The 13,628-nt window shown below is 46.0% G+C and overlaps 6 protein-coding genes across 6 annotated transcripts; 2 read left to right on the forward strand and 4 right to left on the reverse strand.

The window, feature by feature from the left end:
- Window positions 1–1,024: 1,024 nt before the first annotated feature.
- MCYG_01915 (conserved hypothetical protein) lies at window positions 1,025–2,644 on the forward strand (the record flags this gene model as incomplete). Its single annotated transcript, XM_002848935.1, has 5 exons — window positions 1,025–1,461; window positions 1,534–1,656; window positions 1,770–1,824; window positions 1,911–2,050; window positions 2,140–2,644. The coding sequence occupies 5 exons, from the start codon at window positions 1,025–1,027 to the stop codon at window positions 2,642–2,644; spliced, it is 1,260 nt and encodes a 419-aa protein (XP_002848981.1).
- A 1,327-nt stretch (window positions 2,645–3,971) lies between these two features.
- MCYG_01916 (ER lumen protein retaining receptor) lies at window positions 3,972–5,096 on the reverse strand (the record flags this gene model as incomplete). The annotated part of the gene is made up of 4 exons (XM_002848936.1): window positions 3,972–4,088; window positions 4,140–4,421; window positions 4,499–4,704; window positions 5,075–5,096. The coding sequence occupies 4 exons, from the start codon at window positions 5,094–5,096 to the stop codon at window positions 3,972–3,974; spliced, it is 627 nt and encodes a 208-aa protein (XP_002848982.1).
- Window positions 5,097–6,060: 964 nt separating this feature from the next.
- Window positions 6,061–7,807, reverse strand: MCYG_01917 (serine/arginine repetitive matrix protein 1; the record flags this gene model as incomplete). The annotated part of the gene is made up of 2 exons (XM_002848937.1): window positions 6,061–7,699; window positions 7,791–7,807. 2 exons carry the CDS (start codon window positions 7,805–7,807, stop codon window positions 6,061–6,063), a joined length of 1,656 nt encoding a protein of 551 aa, XP_002848983.1.
- A 487-nt stretch (window positions 7,808–8,294) lies between these two features.
- On the reverse strand, window positions 8,295–10,079 carry MCYG_01918 (splicing factor 3b; the record flags this gene model as incomplete). The annotated part of the gene is made up of 1 exon (XM_002848938.1): window positions 8,295–10,079. One exon carries the CDS (start codon window positions 10,077–10,079, stop codon window positions 8,295–8,297), a length of 1,785 nt encoding a protein of 594 aa, XP_002848984.1.
- Window positions 10,080–10,724: 645 nt separating this feature from the next.
- On the reverse strand, window positions 10,725–11,370 carry MCYG_01919 (mitochondrial 37S ribosomal protein RSM27; the record flags this gene model as incomplete). Its single annotated transcript, XM_002848939.1, has 4 exons — window positions 10,725–10,753; window positions 10,893–10,942; window positions 11,026–11,234; window positions 11,332–11,370. The coding sequence occupies 4 exons, from the start codon at window positions 11,368–11,370 to the stop codon at window positions 10,725–10,727; spliced, it is 327 nt and encodes a 108-aa protein (XP_002848985.1).
- Window positions 11,371–11,623: 253 nt separating this feature from the next.
- On the forward strand, window positions 11,624–12,897 carry MCYG_01920 (RNase3 domain-containing protein; the record flags this gene model as incomplete). The annotated part of the gene is made up of 2 exons (XM_002848940.1): window positions 11,624–11,647; window positions 11,785–12,897. 2 exons carry the CDS (start codon window positions 11,624–11,626, stop codon window positions 12,895–12,897), a joined length of 1,137 nt encoding a protein of 378 aa, XP_002848986.1.
- Between the last annotated feature and the right edge of the window lie 731 nt (window positions 12,898–13,628).

Raw genomic sequence — 13,628 nt, forward strand, 5'->3', positions numbered from 1 at the left:
GGATCCCCTTAAAAAGAATGCTGACTACAATGCAAATCGGTCGTACCTTGCAAGGTGCCAGAGAGGTACCTGGTCGACGAGTGAAAGGTAAAAAATCCGTTCAAGAGAGACATCCAGAGCTGCAACGTTTCTCCAAATCATATTAATACTTTTTTTCCTCTGACCTGATCGTTGCCCGCCCTCTCCGTGCTTCTGCTGAGGTGCCAGGAAAAGCCCTTTCCGAGCATTCCAGAGCTCGGCCCGCCTCTTGCTGGGTTGTATTTATCTCCTGACTTCTGGTCACTCAATTCAAGCCATTGCAACCCGGTTGCTTATCAGGACCTCTGGACTCTTTATTTTCTTTTGGACATCGACTCTACAAAACCTTTACTGTCTGATTTACTATTAATTGAACCCTGCACCCGCGTTCCCGCTCGTTGATCATCTTCAGTCAATCGAGGCTATCCCCGGTTCACATGACGCTAACTCTCAGATCAGCTCTTGTTATAAAATATCTCCGTCCGTGCTGGCGCTTCTCTTAGTCGCGGGTATCTGTGATCTAGTTCCACTTCTTTATTTAATCGGCATCCGCATACTCGAACGCCAAACAGCTGGGTGTTAGGGATATTGTGGAAACATCTCGCCTGTCAGTGTGGTCTTCTTCTTCTCCCTCCATTTTTCGGCCCCTCGTGCCGTCTGAGAAGAACACTTTGCTATTTCTTCGCCAGCTTAAAGAATATAAGGAGAAATTGGAAAGCAAAAACACAAGGAAAAAAATAGCTGCGATATTTGCTTTCCTCCTTCAATGGCGTGCGATACAGTCTCCCGTTCCTGTGTCAATACTGCTTCCCACAACTCTCATTTCTCCCCAGCCCCCTTCAATGCAAACACGATCTCACGAGCTCATGATATTACCGACCCATCTTCTACCCTTGCGTTGAGGTTACTAGCTCCTGACAGCACTCTCTTGGAGGATCACAGGAAGCATCAGCACCAAACCCATAACCAAAGACCATCAATTGGCCCATCAGGCGGTCCGGCAATCATGTCACATCATTATCAGCATCATGACGAGGACCAGGAGTACACCTATGGCAGGAACAATCAGTATAACTTCTCGCAGCCGCCATTCAATCAATCATATTCGAGCCACCAGGCTCTGGCACCATATAATCACCACTCTGCTGAGGCTACCTCCATTCCTCCCTCATACCCTTCACAACAAGCAATGTATACGCAGGCTCCGCAACATTCTTCACTTCCCACCCATTCATCCTCTGCCGGATATCAATGCCACCCTCAGTATCTGTCACAGCCCAGGTTTCCAGCACCGCATCGACTCTTCCCTATGCATGAGCCGTTGTGGGAGGTAGAAATCGAAGCCCAGGAATCTTGCAATGAACAAACGGTCTTGTCAGAGCCCGTTATTCCTGCCCTGGACGGGTTCCCAGATGTTCGAGAGTTTGATCAGCTCATGAAGAGGTAACTGCCTCCTCACTTAGGCTGCAAAAGCCGAGCCAGTTCAACTCCGTGGAAACTAATGAATTTGCACAGCTACGTTGAGGACCTTTCCGTCAAGAAGCAAGACAAAGCCTTGATCCATTCAAGGAGAGCTCGAAACATTAAAATCGTGCTCACTGATCCCAAGGATACCGCGATTGAATCTGCCCAGTTCAGGTACGTTCTTCAAAATGAAAAGTGCATGAAGAAACACCCTTCAATGAACATATATCATGGAACCCAAAATTTGTGATTTAAGTACTTTAGCCTAGTGTCTAATGTTGCTCTAGGTTTTGGGTGAAGAAAATGTTCAGACTGGAGCCTAATGACAGCAGAACGCCTGTGGTTTGTCTCATCTTTTTGATTTGCGCCTCTAACAGATATACATAAATGATGGAACTTCTTGCTAATATAGATTTTTCTGATCACAGTCTCGAAAAATGATATGTCATGAAGGGAAGCCAGTAGCAATACGTGAAAAGCTTTTCAAAATCTTGACTCGGGCACACCAACAATGCCAACATGGAGGTCGTGATAAGACTTCAGCCCAGGTTCGGAGGATATACTCATGGTAAGCCACACCGTTCGTGAACCAGGAACCAGTGGGAGTACAACATTTTTTTTTCCTCTGAAACTTATTGACACGCCACATTTACCCAGGGTACCAAAAGAGCTAATATCACGCTTCGTTAAAATATGCCCAACATGTCAAGTTCGAAGAGGGGGATCTCGGTTGACACCCCCAACCTCATGCAGAAGTTCTCCTAAGCCTGATCACATATTAGGCCCTTCACCATATCTTCTCTCACCGCCAGATTCTCGCCGAGAATCCATTATAAGCCGGCCAGGGGTTCCATATCCTGCACGAGCGGAGGCTCCACACGCTAATCATAATCAGTCCAATATTCCATCCGCACTAACCTGGCCGCCAACCCCACATCACACAAGCTTGTCGAACCAATATCATAACTCACATATGCATCCCGTTCCCTCGACAGCGAGTAGTTGGGCCTCGCTCCCAAGGACGTTGACGTCAGGCAGTGAAACGAATAGTGCTGCGGGTAACCATGGATTATCAACAACATTGTCCATGCCATCAAACCACCTAGACTACCACTCTACCTATGACGAAGCCCAGCATCTTCCGGAATCTCATCATTATTAAGAGACCAAGGCATTTTGTGAATCTTCTTGAATACCAAGCTGTTCCAATGTTCTATGCCTTTCGATACGGAGATGGCTACAATAGGCATCCATGATATGATGCCATCGTGCCCTGATAGCTATTCTACGGAAATTTCAGCATCATACAGGACATATCGTGCTAAATATTTTCAATCTCGCTATATTTCTGGCTTTATTTCACCTTTCAACATCTTTATTTTTCTCTCACTTTTCTTAACATCCTTCATAACAACTCAGGCTAAAATTACTTACTCGTTCCAATCTGGACTTTTGTTAATTAAAAATCCACCGAGGAAGCCACACAGAAGGAAGCCCTTTCACTAATATATCAATACTAATGACGGAAACCCACGGAAACCCAATAACGCAAAAAAGTTACCCGCAACATATTATATAACACTTTCAAACATTTGATTATGGGAAATGCAAGGGGTTACAATGGAATATGGAAGCTATTTTCAACGTTATCGCATGGAAACTCAGGGACGCACGGGGTATTTGGGAACATCTTTTACTATGATTATTTTTTGAGCTTTTCTCGTTGGTTGCCTTTTTCTTGGTTTTATTTATTTTTCTCTCACTTTTAGGTTTACTTTTTCCGTCCTCGATGCACAGGAAATCCATATGAAGGAAGGGGTTACAGCTTTGTAATATCAGACTGACCTTCACGTCAATAAAAGGGGCGTTGAAGAATACACTACTACTGTATTGTCTATCAAGTCCCTTTTATTCGTTCTCAATAACTTCCCGTTTTATATGTTATACTGCAGAGAATTGCGGGCTCACTCAAAATTTAACCATGCAGACTATTTACATGTGCCTTGATATCTTTACTCTGCTTACTTTGAGATATATTATTACACTTGCACGACATGACTATGGATCATTTAAGCCTCTAGAATGAGTAAAGCAATAAATAGTAATACATAAGTTTTCGTCTCAGCTTAGTTATTAAAGACAGTTTAGAGGTTAACCCTAAGACAAGGCAACCAAGGAACAGAAAGAGAAAAGAAAAGAAAAGGTGGGAAAATGAGATGATACCGAATAAAAAGAAAAAGAAAAGACAATGGTCGCATTCCTTCTATAACAGAGACCATGTCTCGCCATTAGTCCAGCCTCATGAATAAACACGGAGGAATCAAAAAAAAAAAATTTTCTTGGGAGATACCTAGGATAAAGGAACTCCGGGTAACGCATTTATTACAAATGTTCTTGTTGGTTAAAGGATAAAAATGGTCCATACCGCCTGTGTTGCCCCCGTTTGATGTAAGGCTTGAATGAAAAGTTAAAAAGCTAAATTGATCAGGTCATCCTCCTTGGTAGTAGGTATCAAGGCACATTGTAGAAATCTTGAAGCCCACCTCCTCCTGAAACATGGCCTTATGATTTATACAGGTAGCGAAAATTTCTGACCCTTGAGGACCCTATGGAAAGAAACTATTGTTAGATATGCCGATTATGAATTAGGAAGTGACCGGGGCATGATAACCGCCCTTGAATACTGACTTGTGGAAGTAAATCCAGAAGAAATCTGCGTAAAGAACGGTCTGGATGATACCGGCAACCACTGCGATAGGATCAAAATATCCGTCGGAGAAGTATCGGTAGATCCAGTTGGGAATATACAGAGCACGGTATATGCCTAGCGCGAAGAGATAATGGGTCGTTATTGTTTCAGCTTCGCCTGTTCGCTGAAGCATGAACAACTGTGGTAAGATTGCGACCGATTCCAACCAGATTGAGAAGGCCCAGAGAATCTAAAGTAGCAGAATTGACCCTTGTTAGATATTTTCCAGATGAATGTATGTTGGGGGATTCCCAGTAGCTCACTTACCTCGGAGGCTGTGTACTTATAGGGTAATAATATTCCTAGGACAGCACTGGCGCCGAGAAGGTATACAACTTTGAAGGTATCAATGTTGGGGTCGTTGGTTGGCTTATAATCGTTGAGCATCAAATAAATCGTGTACGCAGAAGAAGAGATGAACAGAATCTTAAAAATGGTGTTGTATAGGGAGCCGGTAAAGTTCCAGAACAGGTCTAGTGAGTCGAGAACAAATTTGGTCAATATAATGTTTATGGGATGCGTTGTCCACACAGAAGGGCAGGATCTATAGAGAAGGGTAAAATACCGAGGTATCGAGTGACGTAGACTATCAAATATAACGACTGTGATTTGAACGATATGCCCGAACAACTCTGCAATGGCGTTAGTTTGCAATTGGAATTGGAGGGAAGACTGGAATCAGGATCCTGCGCGTACACTCGATGACTTCATTTTTTGCAGTAGAATGAAAATGGAAAGGAGGTGGGAAATGTCCGCTAGAAGTAGAGCCGATTGATTAGTGTATTGATTCCCCATCCAAGCAAACCAAGGCCAACAGGATCAAAACCGCCTTTAAGAGCTTACCGAGAAGCCGGAAAATATTCATCTTGATGCCTATGCCTGACTGGCCTCGTCTTCCAGGGGTGTAAAATAGTATGCGATACCGCGATCAGGGGGAAGGGTTTAATGGTAGGCGGCTTCAGCCAATGAGGTGTGGAATTGTAGCTTGATCCGGAACGACAGACTCTTCTTCATGCAACCTGCGATGTTGCATCTGGCAAGGAAACGCAATGCCCAGTTCGTTCGAGGTGTAGCAGCTGTGTGTGGATGTTGAAATTTGAAAGTGATTAAGAAATCCGATGTTGACACGAAGTCCACAAGATGCTTTTTTTACTGCGTAATCAGTTTAAAGTTGATTCTGAGAGCACATGAAGCAGGTCATGTGATCTTTCGATTTTTGTATGTATATAAATCGCCAGCGTCAGCGTAGCTTGTTTGGGATAAAATAATGCTTTAGACGTGAATTTGGACTAGAGCAAAGATTACACTGGCAGGGAGTCGTTTACGGTGATTCCACAGGAAGACAGGGCGGAGATGCAGCACCCAACATCTACAACTAAGGCAAAGCAATCGGCCATATCATCTTTCCATATCGCTCTCTCTTCTGATGCCCGACCCGAGACGGGATCTACTACTTGATCAACTTCATCTCGTCTCTTTTATATTTCATACAAAGTCCATAAATCTGGAGTTTGAGTAGAAACTTGAATCTCATTGGCTGGAATATATTATATAATATAAAATAGTATATAGTCATGTGACTTACCCCTTTTTATAAGTCCAGCGACGTCGAGGAAGACTTTGTATGATGAAAGCTTCGTTTCTGCCTAAAAGTGCTCGACGACAGGATAAACAAGAGGTTTGACTAGCGTAGGACTTCATAATTGGTGTGTCAAGCTGAAGGTATATTAAATCATACACTAATAGAATGGAAGATATAATCTTACAGCAGAACAAAAGCGCCAAATGGTAAACTATGCGATGCCCTAAAGAAAGGGGAAAAAAAAGTGTTAAAAGGCAACGCCGCCTCCGATGCCTTCGGTTTCAGACATTCTCTGGAGGTGGCCGTCTGCAAGATCGGTTCTCAACGCGGCATTTTCACTCTCTCTGCAGAGTTTCTCCCATTCTCTGAGAGAGGCTCGCTTTGCTCTTTGTTTTTCAGAAATTTGCTCCAAAAGTTTCTCCTTGTCGGTTTCTAGCTGGGCTAATCGCTTCTCCGTGATGGGATCTAGGCCAGAAGGCAATACTTTACCCCCAGGGACAATGGTAGGTAGTCCGGCTAGATGGTTGGTAGTTCTTTGTGCACGCGGGTAGTTTGCGGATGGCCCACTTCCATGTCTAAACGGTGGTCGAGGCCTTGCTTCATGTGCGGGACCAGGCGCAGGGCTCCCTCCTGCACCTCGAGGGCCAGATGGAGGGTGTCCGTGATGTGGTGTTGAGGCGTGGGAGCCGCCACGCCGTATAGAGCTAGCGCCAGGACCAGGGCCGGGTCTCGCATTTTCCCGGGGGCCAGTAGGGGGCCCATCCCTGTTAAAATTTTGTCCAGATGCGCCTTTGGGACGGGTTGGGGCGGACAATAGAGCCATATGGCCTCCGCGTGTGGACTGTCTCATTGACCTCGAAGCCGCAGAGGGGCCGAGAGGAGGGGATATTCCTTCTGGAACGTTGGTGCTTTGAGTCTGGATTAAAGGGCTGCTTTCAGTGCGAGGGCCAGTTGGAGGCCTGATTGGAGTGCTCTGACTACGGTCAAGTTCGTTTTCAACAGATGGTCTCGATGGCTCATGCGCGCGTGGTGATTGCAATTGTAGATTGGCTGAAGGCCTTCTCGATGGTGAAGGAGGTCGACTGGAGGGCCTCCTGTTTCCTTCAGGAAAACGAGGCGCGTTTCCGTGAGAATGGGGGCTATCATACTGGGACCGTGACGTTGCAGGAGGTGGGCCATGTCCCGAAGGGGTCGAGTAGTTGCGATTCATTCTTTCCGGGGCGGGGGGAGAAGATCGCCGAGAAGTAGCGGCCGAGCCGTGAGCTGAATTTGGACCGGAGCGCTCTGTTATAGATGGCGACCGAGGGGGCGGTGGTGGTCCCCTCCCGCCATTTGGATCCCCTCGCAAGCTTCGTCTATCAGCACTCCTAGACCGCCTACGGGCACCAAACCTTGCATCTCGCTGCTGCATAGACTCGTTAAAGGTAGGAGACCGTGGACGGTCAAATCTATTTCTCGGAGGGGAATTGTTTCGCTCTCTTTTTGGTGCACGAGGTGCATTGAGGGTCGAAGGGGATGGATCACGGCCACGCTTTAATCCTGGACTCCTGTTCCTATCGAACGGAGGCGGGGATCGTGACCTCCGATTGAACCTTGGAGGCCTATCGCGCCCGGGAGATGGTCGTCTGGGGGGAGAACGGGGCCTGTTGCCAAAATTTGGGCCTCTCTCACGGCCTCTAAATGGGGGGCTTCTCGATCGTGGCCTAAAGTTGTCAGGGGAGCGGCTCCGCGGTCGTGGCCTGCTTGGTGGTGCCCATGTATCTGCAGATGGCCTCATAGGTGAACGGTTACGTGGTGGAAACGACCGGTTATCGGGCCGAGGGGAGCGGCGGAAGTTGCGCTCAAGTGGGCGATAGCTCTCTCCTCCGCGGCGGCCATCGTCAAACCTAAGGACTGTCAGCTTTGTGAAGAGGTTAGGTAGCCGCATGCAATGGGGGCTGGGCTGCTATGGCAAGCTGGCAGATTCGACCCGCTTACCTTCTTTCACGATCCATGATTCCTCGCAACTAGCTAGTGCTGCTTGAATGTGGGTGCGCAGAATAAGTTGCAACAGTGGCTGGTTAGAGGGCGTCTCGGGAGTAGATGCAATAGATTCTGTTTAAAATAATGTTGAAATCATCGTCGAGGAGGCCATATCCCGCTCTGTTGAATCTCGTTGCTTGTTCTTTATGATTTTAATGTTTGATATCGAAAATCGCGATCTTTGCTACTAAGACGCTAAACCATATTGGGATATATTAGCCGCGCTTAATATGGGTCACGTGTACTATCCTCTTTTATGGAGGAAAAAAAGGAGATCAATAGAAAGTCTTTGAGGATGTGGAAGATGAGATCGATGGCAGTTTGTATAGCTCTATTACGATGCGTTTTGATGCTGCGAAACTGTTTCTCATTTCGTGCTCAAGTTCTCTAAACAGTATTATAAAGCCATTAACGCAACTCCAGTCCCTGTATTGTACATGTCGAATTCTACTCCAGGTTTTAACGCTTGGCTCGCCTTTCTTCGTCCTTCTTTAATCGTTTCCGGCTTTCACTGGCAATCATGTCACTGAGATCTTCTTGGAACCAGTTCGGGTTCTCTTCCTGCTTTTTCTGTGAGTCGTAAAGATTCTTTAGGCTCTCCTTGTCAAGACCATGGCCTTCCAGAGTTTCCGGGTCCACAGCCACATCAACATCACCTGGTCGCTTTCTTTTTCGATTTTCATCCTCAGCTCCAAGCACTGGGAGATTGGCGGTTGTCCCCTTGATATCGTAAACCCTGTCACCACCAAAGAATCCCTTGACTTGGGTCTCGCGTTCGGGGATAACTTGATAGGCTGATCTTGGATGTGTTGTTTCTTCGGTTTCTGTGCCTCTGTGGTGCTTCCGAACATCAAATTCACCAGTAATGCTCTGGGTACCACCGTATTCAGAGGGGATGGATGAAATCATACCACTTGGAGTCTCCAAACCACTTGGGGTTTGTAGCCCTGCGCCAACGTCTTCTTCATCCTCCTCGTCCTCGTCTTCTTCCTCTTCACTTTCTTCCTCTTCCTCTTCCTCTTCTGGTGGCTGGAGCTCTCCCCATAAATCCTTTTCGACAGGCTCACCTTGCTGTACATTTTGCTGAGTCTGTAGTACGCCAAAGATGTCACCACCGTATAAAGGCCGGTTGTGTTCGTCAACTGGGGGTTTTCCATACCCTCCAGGATGGTAACCCCACATGGCACCGGGTGGTGGCGGAGCGTTGAGACCGGGTATTTTAATGGCAGGATATGATGGTGGAGGGCCGAACCGCTGTTGGTTGATCAGCCAAGGTGGTGGAGCACCTGGGGGAATATTTAATGCTTCCTTTAACTCATCACTGAGTTCCCCGGGCCGGAGATGTTTTAAATTGGTCTCAAATTCTTTTCCTTCATAGTAAACCTCGCCATATCTTGTCAGCTCAGGCTTTGTCTGGAACCGGAAAAATGCCTCGTAGAGCTTTTGGTAGTCGATATCAAGTTTTCCCATCTTGGGCTGTACTCTTTCACGTTGTTTCTGTTTAAGAGTTTGCTGATCCTGCTTTTCCAAAACCGCATCTCTCATCTCAGCAATGCCTGTCTCCTGGATGAACTTGGGTAGTTGAAATGCAGCCTTCTCAATTCCTCGTTTGGAAGATAGGTATTCACGTTTCAAGGACCAATGACCCGGCACAGGAACCACATTACGGTAAGTTTTAATATGAACCAAAAGTTTTGGATCTGAAGCATCTGCATCTGTCCACTCCACCGCCTCGGGTTTTCGAACCATAGCCTTCAACTCAGCAACGGAAAGTTTATTCATCTGCTTGCGCTTCTTCTTGGATATCTTGGTTTCTGCGCTGTCTTCCTCTTCCTCGTCTGGAATGTCATCTTCATCAAAGTATATCTCCGGTTTATCTGATTTTTTAACGGTAGAGTCTTCATCCTCGGTCTGGTCGAATTTCCCCATGACATCCTGATATAGCTGAAATAGCTCATTATCCGCTTCGGCGGGCGCAAACATGGTTGACGCATAGTCAAGTTCCTCATTTGGTTTTGAATCGTCTGGCTTGCTCTCGGTTTTGGTTGTGGGTGTGGCAGCTACAGGCTCTGCAGCAGGTGTAGTTGAGGTTTCTCGGCTTCCTTTGGACTGCTCCCGGTTTAAACGCGTTAGATCATGTTCATTATAATGATTGTTTCTCAAGCTACGAACCTCAGCTTTTTTCGCTTTCTTCTTCGCCCTTCTTTGTTGGTTCTTTGACAGTTTTGCGACGGCGGCAGGCATGGTGAAAAGTTGCCGTAGTCACGGAATCGAATGCGTTGTTACAGCAGGTCGGCTAGGTCAGTAAGTTGGATCGCAATATATGCGAGGTTATTAAGGCTATACAATAAGCAACGGTACTGTTAGCATGAAGGTTTTGCTGTTTGTAGAAGTCTGGCTACAGTAAGAGTAGCAAATGAAGATTGATAAATAGCTGTGGCGCGATGGGTTCAATATAGTCACGTGATGATCATTGCTCAAGCCAGTTGAAGGACCAACTCTAGCAGCATTATTTGGTTAATTTACTATTGGGAACAGGAGGGTAGATAATGAAAAATTCAGTAGTATAAATATAGAGAGACACCTCTCTTCTTCTAATATAGCTTCTTGTACCACTTGACTGAACAACTTTAGGTTACGGCCAAATGAAATTGACCCCTGAATCACCAAGTATCAAGTATCATGTTAGTTGAAAATCCAGCATAGCTTGGAGGTCATTATGGAAGAGAGATAGTGTAGAAGTAAAATAATAAAACACGTAGATCCTTGGGCTTGCATAGGACAAACAAAGACACCTCTATCCGATGCCAAATGCGAAGATATTCCCCGTTAAAACAAACCCATTTATTGTACAATATACACCTGAAACATTGATTGCGGAAGGCATCATTATCTCTTCTTCTTTGCGGATTTGGACTCTAGAAAATAATATAGTTAGTGGGTTGTGAAAAACGGAATTGTAGGGCTTGGAACGCCATAGCTCCTGGCTGTGCGCTTTGTGTACAGGAAGGCAGCTGAGCAACGTGTTCGCAAGGGAAATATATGGGTAATTCGTACCTGCGGCTGTGCGTTTCTTCTTTGGTGCTCCCTTTCCACGCAATTTCCGTCTATTATCAAAATGTGTCATTATTTAAGTTCCTGTTCCGCGGCCAGATGGTATGGGACAAAAAAAGGGTAAAGGAGGCCATACATCTGATTCATTTCTTCATGGTATAATCTCTCTGGATCATAAGTCTCCAGGCCCATGGGCCGATAGGCGTCTTGCAGATCCCGGAATGATACGGTCTTTCTGGGGTAATATGAGGCAAGGGCAGCTCCGCGTAGTCGTTGGCGTAGGATCTTATTCCCTAGTCGGAGACCCTCAGGGTTGAATGTGTGAGAGAAGATGCGACATTGGACCTAAATACGATATGTTAATGAGATGTCTTCGTCCAGGAAAATGTCTTGAGTAGATGACAGTTTCACAGCATGGACTGGCAAAAAAAGGATCACACACCTTTAGCAAATCCAGTATCCGCGATCTGGGAGCCGCCATCTTGTGAATTGCGTGGTTTGAGAGCTGGTGTGAAACTGTTTGCAGTGAAATGATCAAAGTCTTTTCTTGTCGACGCTTCTTGAGCAATCTTGAAGATGACGTTTAAAATTTCCCTTCTTGGCTTCCACCCGGCTAGACTTGCCAAGCAGTTTCAACTACCACAAATATCTTGCCGTTCAAAAGCACGAAATTCATGAAATGTTCAACTTTTACCACTCTATCAAGTAGGATATTTTATTCTTATTCTCTGAAGATGGGGACTAAAAGAGTGTCGGAAGTAGGGGGCTCCCAGAATGCAAAACGAGTTAAAAAGAACCAGGTATGTAGCCCTCCAACTTGTGGAACTGTTCGTCTGCTCTCTCCAAGAACCAGTCCAGGCCGATAGATTATAACATTCTATTCTATCCTGTTCAGAAAGAAACACACGATAAGAAGCCCGACAAGGCGGATGCGAAGCGAGATGCAGAGGGTGGCCTGTCTATTCAATTTCAGCTTATCCAGCTCCAAAGACTTACTCAAGATCTACTCGCTCAATCCGATCTTATTGAAAGCGTCGAAAAGGATAATAGCAAGGATATCATAAAGGGATTGAAACGCATAAATAAGGCATTCGGAAATTCAGAAAATATACCATTAAATCCTACCAAACAGTTGCAGCTTCCGTCCATACCTAGCAATTTACCTGCACCAGCGTCCGCACGACAGGATGTGAACCTACCACTCCTACCTCCCATCAAGGACGAGGGCCTAAAGTCCGCTGTATTTACACACACTGGTATCGTGGAACGGGGCCCAGGATCTTCACTATGCTCAGAGAAATCATACGATAGGCTAGAGGTCCTAGGAGATGCATATATCGAACTCATCTCGACCCGGTTAATATGGGAGAATTTTCCTACTTTACCCGCCGGCAAAATGGCACAAGCTCGGGAAACCATGGTGAAAAATGAAACATTGGCTCAGTATGCAACGGCCTATGGCTTTGATGAGCTGCTGAAGACCACATCGGATTATCGGAGTGTCCCGAAACGTTGGACAAAAATAAGGGGTGATGTTTTTGAGGCCTACGTTGCTGCAGCGATTATATCCGATCCCAAGGATGGCCTTCGGGCAGTAGAAAGCTGGCTAACGCAATTATGGCTACCGAAGCTTGCGGATGTGAAGCTTCCTTTACCACCAGCAGGACCAGAACATGGCAACAAGATCTCCTTTAAAGACAAACTTGCAGCCACCGTTATGAGCAAGGGGATTCGGCTGCAGTACATTGATGAGAAACCTCCTCAGCGCGAGGGAGGACTGGTTACTTCATTCATTGGTGTTTACCTTACTGGATGGGGCTACGAGAGGAAACATCTAGGCTCCGGAAGCGGATTGAGCAAGACGGAAGCTGGTAATGAAGCTGCTCTCCGAGCTTTGAACAATCGGCCTCTGATCGACCAGATCAATGCAAAGAAGCGGGAATTTGACGAGAAGACGGCCGCTCAGAGGGCCGCAGCAGCAGCATCCAAGACAACAGAGACAAGCTAAAAAGAATTTTTTTTTCGCATTTCTGGCCTGGAGCTGATTCACCATAAATAATGAGATATACCACTTTTAGTATTTGGGATCCTCCTTTTGTCTATGTAAGTATACCATACCAAAGGCGCAAAGCATCGTAGGCACAGTTTTATATAGCTAATATGCGAAACAGACACGTCGTAGATCGCCATATACAGCTACCTGTATTAATGGCATGGCATTTTCGACAGCCGGTAGCTTTACCCGAACAACACACCAGCGCGAGAATTCGCCATATCAGAGAATCAGAGCAAGGCGTCTAAAATATAGAATACAAAAATAGATCCAAAGCTGATGCGCTTAGTCATCATTTTGACCAATCGCATTTGTATGCGATGGACGACCAAAGAGGAAAATTGTCGTTTCTGTGTCTTGCGGCGAAGTTCAGCGTCGTCACCTTCGCATTTATCGGGCTCCGCCAACATATTGGACCCCTGGGCTAGCCTAAGTCGATGGGGCTGCAAGGTAGACAAGGAGAAGATAGCCTTGCCCGTGCAGTATACATGGAAGAGACTGCTGGATGTTGGATGCTGGGCAACGATCTAATTTATTCATTAACTTGACAAACGCCAACCGATATATTCATAAATATTCCTGACAAGTACGATCTAGACTTGCCGAGTTACATACACAGTAGTAAGTTGCGTCAATGTTATAAGCAAGCTAGACTAAACATCTCCCCTGATAAGAGGCTCACTAAT

This window comes from Microsporum canis, genomic scaffold (assembly GCF_000151145.1).
Source record: "Microsporum canis CBS 113480 supercont1.2 genomic scaffold, whole genome shotgun sequence".
In the NCBI taxonomy this organism is placed as follows: Eukaryota; Fungi; Ascomycota; class Eurotiomycetes; order Onygenales; family Arthrodermataceae; genus Microsporum; species Microsporum canis.